At 46.7% G+C, this 6,646-nt stretch overlaps 1 protein-coding gene across 1 annotated transcript in view; it reads right to left on the bottom strand.

Moving 5' to 3' along the window:
* The window catches only part of C1QTNF2 (C1q and TNF related 2), a 20,495-nt gene extending 16,782 nt beyond the window's left edge, over window positions 1-3,713 (bottom strand). Inside the window, exon 1 of the mRNA XM_011356712.2 lies at window positions 3,327-3,713. Within this exon, the coding sequence (XP_011355014.1) occupies window positions 3,327-3,579 (253 nt within the window). The 5' untranslated portion in view covers window positions 3,580-3,713. The remainder of the gene's footprint in view (window positions 1-3,326) is intronic.
* Window positions 3,714-6,646: the final 2,933 nt, after the last annotated feature.

Genomic DNA, 6,646 nt, shown 5'->3' with positions numbered 1-6,646 from the left:
TAATAATAATATGTGAAAAAGAGGAGAGATATGGTGGGAGAAGGGTCTGCTTTGTTCTCATCTGTAGAATGGTGATAATGATGAGCCTGTGAATAGTTGGACAATTGTGAGCTCTGGGATAACTGGTGTCATTGAAGGCAGTTAAAACTACTGACGTGATTTTATAGCATGGCATAATGCAGAGGGGCAGGATTTCTATAGGGGCGCCCTACTTTAAACAAGATTGTAAACTTTGAGTTTAGCCATTTGGTGACCAGCTTTTTGTTAAGATGGCAATGTGCAAGGACCTCTGGCTGGGAAGGATTAAGAAGCTATGGAAGATGGCTCTGCCACTGAAGAAATGATATTCTAGGGGGGAGGTGACCACTTGGCTTATCAGTGGCCTTATGCAAACAACAGACTGCACCAGGCTTTAAAAAAAAAAAAAAAATTAGAAATTGTTACCAATGTAAAACTTGAGACACTTTATGTTAAAATCAAGTTTTCCAGCTTTTGTGGGGGCTGGGGTGGGGATCTGGAGGATCTGGCAATGCTCCAGCAGGGCACCAACTGGCTGCCCCTTGAGTCAGGGTGTTATGAGCTGAATTGTGTTCCCCAGAACTCATATGTTGAAATCCTAACCCCTAGAACCTCAGAAGGGGACTGTATATAGAGACAGGACCTTTTAAGAGGTAATTAAGGTGAAACAAGGTCATATGGATGAGCCCTGATCCAATATGATTAGGTGTCCCTTATAAGAAGAGATTAGGACATAACATACAGACTGAAGGATGGATGACCACCTGAGGTCACAGTGACCATCTGCAAGTCAAGTCAAGGAGAGAGGCCTCAGAAGAAACCAACCATAGACTTCTAGCTTCCAGAACTGTGAGAAAATAAACTTCTTTTGTTTAAGCCACCTGGTGTGTGGTATTTTGTTACTGCTGCCCTAGCAAACAAATACACAGGACCTAGGTTCTTCTGTGTCCACGGTCCTCACCAGCCCTAAATGTCATGCATCCCCTTCACTTATGCATCATGCGCAGCCCTGCTTGGCATATAAGTTTGCAACCTCGGATCTAGAGAAAAGGGGAGTTTTCACATAGGTGTCCTCCATTCATGTGTGTGTTCTTATTTCAAAGCTTTGATGTTCATTTCCTCCTTTAATTCTTCCTACAGTTCTATGAGGCTGATACTATATCATCCCCATGTGGCAGAAAAGAAAACAGCTCAGAAGAATGAAGTCATTTTTCCCAGGTCAAAGCTGGGATGGAAGCCAGGCCTGAGGACTTGGGGCCCAGGGCCCATGTCCCCCTACCATGACCCCTCTTTTTGGGCACAGGACCCATGTACATAAAGCTTTAATAGGTCAGCTCTGGTGTGTGTGTGCATGTGATAGAGAAATGCGCAATCCAAAGGAAGAAGTCTTTACTTGAAAAAAGATTTGGCACAGAATTCCTTGCAAAAGTAAGCATAAACTAGAACTTGATTAACAGAACTTCGATTTATGCAGGAGTTCATCTCAGGGAGGCAAAGCCAGGTTGGCAGGCCTCTGAGGTGGAGGAAGGAGTGTGGGATGCTGTGAGTGTATACAGGGATTCTATTACCCCATGATGAACATTCAGGACTAGAAAGTATCAGAGACTGAGACCCAAGGAAAGGTTCGGTCATCTATGTCCACTCAGCAGATGAGGATGAGAGAAGAACCAGCGAGATAAGGCAGAAGAGAGGCACTGGCAGAGAAAGAAGTAACTTCTCGGGGAATGTGCTGCATGTTTGATGGAGGCAGAGTAGCTCTGGAGATGACCCCAGATGTGCGAAAGACATCTTCATTCATGCAACGACACACTGTGACACCATTATAAGAACAAAGCAGGTCTGTATGTGAGGATATGGAAAGATGGCCAAGATACACAGAGTGAGGAAGGCAAGCTGCGGCCTGGAATGTAAAGTATGATTCTGAGTTAAAAAAAAAAAAAGATACAAATATATATGACATTTCTGAAAGGCCACAACACCTTGTTGAAGGGGCCACCTCTCAGGATTGAGGAGGGGGTGTGTGGGCTTTTACTTTTCACTTGCTACCTTTTCGAACTGTCTGCATTTCTTACAGTGAGCACTGTTAGCTTTCTGTCATTTAAAACAAAAGGTAACACTAATGTTGAAGGGTTAGGAGACGGGTCAGGTCAGTGTCCCTGCTGAGGGATGGGGAGAGTCAGACGTCTGGGAAGAAACAGGCTGGTGCACGCGATGTGTTAGAACGAAGGGCAGCAGTGATGTTCAAAAAGTGTGGGGGGTCCAGGACTGGCGGCCGAAAGCGTGTGCAATGGGTATGACTGCCAGACAAGAGAATAAGTAGGAGAACCGCGCCCGTGGGAGGGCAGAAATGGAGGATGGAAGAGGACAGGCTTCAGATAAGTCTAGCTGAGCAACGGCCTTGGGCTGACATACATAGGACACTGTTGTTGCTATTGCTGCTGGTCCAGCATGGCAGGGACACAGGGCCTCTGGGAGGTAGTCAGTCTAAGGTGGAGACTCTTGAAGAGTTCCAGGCAGGAGAGTTTTATGGTAAAAGAATAGGGAGGATCACGGTGAGGGTGTGCAAAGGTGTTAGGGGAGACACTTGGGCTGGGAGACCATCAAGGGCCATTGTGACAGTCAGCTGCGAGATACAGTCTTGGAATGGGAAACAAAATAAGGTCGAGGCTTGCAGACAAGTAGTTTGGGGAGGAGGGAGAGTGAAGAGAGTTGTGAAGAACTAACTAGGTGCAAATCCCAGTCTGCCAGTTAGTACTTTTAGAGCTCAAGTTGTCCGTCTGTGCAATGTATTTAATTAAACAAATTTTGTGAAGGGAAAATGAGATAATGGACTCTATAAATGTTACCTACGATTGTTAGCTTGGGTATTGGACTCGGATTTACCAGGGTTCTGCTCCCTTTACCGCCGGTTACTAGTGGTGCAACCCCGAGCAACTCATTAACATTTCTGAGCCTGGGTCCTCTTTTGCAGACAGGTACAATCTGTTGTCACGGAAATGAAACGGCACACGCAAAGGGCTGGCAGGGCCTGGCACAAAACAGGCGCTCAATCAATGGTCCAGCTACTGCTGTCAACAGGTAAAACACTGAGCAGAGAGCCTGGCAAGCGCTCAGCAAATGTTGATTCATGTTATAATTCATAAGGCGGAGGTGAATAGCTAGGAATCTGCGGGCTACCCGGCCTGCAAAGAGAGGGTGCTTGCAACCCTCCCCCTCTCACCCCTTCCTATCCTGCACTCCGCCCCAGTCCTGCGTAGCCTCCCCCTTTCCGAGCCCGCACTTTCCGAGGATAGCGCTCGGACACTCACCCTCGCGGCTGCCGCCCACGTCCAGGAGCGTCCAGAGCGACCAAGCTGTCTGCCTTGCTTCGCGTCCCGGCCTCCTGCGGCGACTGCGGCGCGCTCGGAGCCCGCCCGAAGCATACTTTTTCCATCCCGTCACTGGCGGGAGCGCCTTCCTCCCGGTCACGTGGGCAGGCCCGCAGCGCAGCGCTCTCCCTTCACTGTCTAGCCCTTTGGAAAAAATTACTAGCGTTGGTGAGACTTGGGTGCGTCCAAGCATTTCCGAGCGTAGACCCTGTCAGTGTATTTGGAAGTTTACGTGCATGAGAGTAAGGCATTACCGAGGCATTTGCAAGGGTGTGGGTACGTGTGGGTGTGTCTGAAGAGCCATCTGTGTTGCTTGCATGTAAGCATTCACCTCGCTGTGGATCTGAGGGTGCATGTGGGCATGACTCACGGTGAAAAGAGAGTACATTTCCCTGTGTACTGAATGTGCATGCACTTACGAGTGATTAAAAAGCATGTGTACGTGTTTTGGTGTATGTGTGTGCAAATATACATCAAGGTTTATGCACATTTACATGCACATGCCCAAGATTTCAGCGGAAGTGTACTTCAGGTGCTGGGTGCAGACAACAGTGGATGGATATCTGTTGGCTGCATGTTTAAATGTGTGTAAGACTGCATAATCACATCAGTGTGTGTGTGTGCGCATGATGTCTGTGTGGCGCCTGTTTGTGCAGTGGCTCATTCTGTGTGTTCATATCTATGCATGCCTTGGTGTGGATTTTGTCCACATGTGAGTGGGCACATACATAATAGTATGGGCAGGTGCCCCTGTGTCACATCTCCCTCCTCTCCAGAAGGTGAGGCTTCGCTGGCCTCATTAACTCTCAGACCCAGCCCTGCTCTAGAGTTCCAGCTCCCAGAACTGGCAGAATCCACTAGGGGAAGAGAGGACAGTAGAGGCCTGGCTTTTGCTTTTCCCTCTTCCTTCCACTGCTCTCTTCCACTAGCTACCGGTATTTTACTTGGCTGCCAGAACATCTGGGTAACAGATGGTATGTGACCCAAGGTTTACAGTCAGAATTTTAATGTAGGTATGCATTTGAACTCTAACGCTGGTTCCACCACCTCAGACAAGTCAGTGACCTCATAGATGGTGTTTCATTTTCTAAAAAGTTGGGAGAATAATAATATTATCGCATTTGATTTCCCCCCACAAAGTTGGGACACTCGCCCATAAAGGTGTTTGGTAAGCCACTGAACTATGCAGAGAATTATTACCAATATTATATAAATATTACTTGAGGATGAAAGTTAGTGCGCTCAACAAACATTCATTCGGCAAACATTTAATGAGCATCTATCACGTATCAGTCCTCAAGTTAGGTGCTGGGGTAAACCAAATAAACTTGGTGCCTGCCCTCATGGAACTTGAGTCTAGTGAGGACGACACAAGCGGTTCCATGTGACGTGAGTGTTACAGAAAAGAAAAACATCGAGGATAAAACTAGATGGCCAGGGGAAGGCCTGGGGAAGTGAGGTTCAGTTGAGGGATGACTGAGACTTGTCTGGGTTTAAGGGAGAGGTGAGCTCTAAGCATGGATGAAAGGTGACATGTGTAGTAGACTGCAGCGTGTCGATTCACACTCTTTCCATTGCTGCCTCTGGGTAAGTTGGTCTGTTTCCGGATGTGTCAGGAATGGAAAAAGTGAGGAAACCCTGCTTAGTGTGCTTGGAGGCCATGCAGAATCTAAAAGGGTCAGGAAAGCCCCTCTCCTAGGGTAGAGGAGAGGTCTTTGTGTGCTACCCTCAGCGGTCCACTGCAGCAGAGTTTGAAATCAAAGGCATGCTCTTGCTGCTAAGGAAATGGTTAACGAAAAGTGTAGGAAAAGGCAATGGCGCCACACTTGGCACCCTGCAAGCAGTTAATAAATATTTATTGGCTGAATGGATGGATCAATGGGGGTGGATGCTTTTCCAACTTTTGGAGGAGCCCTGGAGCCTAGCAGAGTCCTTGGGGCCTTGTCCTGTGGGCCTTTGCATTGGAGATGGCTTCATGTAGCAGGAAATCCAAAATATTCATGAATGGCTATTCCAAAAGGTGCAGGAGCTTCCTCAAGCTAAAATGGAGCTCAGAACTTTTGAGAACTCCCTCTAGCCTGTATCTGTCTTTAATTCAGTCCACAAACATCTAGTATCTATTATGAATATGAAGACAAGGAGATGAACTTCTGGTCTACAAGAAAAATGAATGAAAATACAAATTACTCTAAGAGGCAAAACAGTGCCATAAGATACAAAGTGTTATAGGAAATGAGGAGGCTTTTTCCCTTTGCTTGATTCCGTTCAATTTGTTTCACATCTTGTTCATGCCTAGAGAACATGCCCAGCACCAAACAGGAAAATATGAATGACATTGTGACAATGATGGCCGCAGAGATTTTACGAGCTGGCAGGGGCAGCCATGTGACAGATGTGGTAGATCAGCTTGTTCCATATTGTCCAAACCTCTGGCAGGTGTACCTTCCTATACTACAGAGGCTTGAAAGTTAAAAACTCATTTCCTAGACTCCTTGCTGCTGGGGTTTCCATTGTAATTTAGGTTGAGCCAGTCTTGTGTGCTTGTGCAAGACCTGAATTCAAACTGAGTTAGGGAAAAAAATGAGTTAGGTGGAGAAGAGGCAGCAGCCCGGGAGGAATCCATTTTGCTGGTACTGACCCAAAAGGTGCAGTATGGCTCTGGGGCTCTGGCAGTAGCTCCTGGTCCCCAGATTACACCTAGGATGGTGTGTTCCTGGAGCTGGAGACTGGACCACTAGCCCCTCCCTGAATTCCTAGCTTCCACATTGTGGCAGAAGGAGTAGTTCCCTTGGGGGGTCAGTACTGTGGTGGTGTTCTGCAAATCATTCTCAGAGGCCCAGGCCAGTGCTCGCTCTACCATGATTCTGAATTTATTCGATTCTCTTTATTAAATCCTGTCTGCTTCAAATAGCTAGAAGCGTTTTCCATCTTCACTGGAATCCTAATTCATATGTCATGCTATGAACTGCGAAAGTCAGAGAAGGTAGATGAGTGTGGATCAGAACAAGCAGGGAAGAAATTCAGCTACTTTCTTTCCTCTTTCAATGCTACCTCCTACCCTCAACCCTTCTTCAATCCTCTAATCAGGCATCAAATTAATTAATCAGTTGATTAGATATTAAACAACTACAATGCACAAGGTATTCTGCTAGATGTTGGGGCTGCAGAAGTGAATAAACAAGTTCTCTGCCTCCATGGTGCTTATGAGGAGACAGATGCTCAACTAGCACTTAAATAAATATATAATTCAAAACTGTGGT

The sequence above is a fragment of the Pteropus vampyrus genome, unplaced genomic scaffold, assembly GCF_000151845.1.
Source record: "Pteropus vampyrus isolate Shadow unplaced genomic scaffold, Pvam_2.0 Scaffold30, whole genome shotgun sequence".
NCBI lineage: Eukaryota > Metazoa > Chordata > Mammalia > Chiroptera > Pteropodidae > Pteropus > Pteropus vampyrus.
The sequence above is the reverse complement of the archived record's forward strand: the minus strand, read 5'-3'. Positions and strand labels throughout refer to the sequence as shown.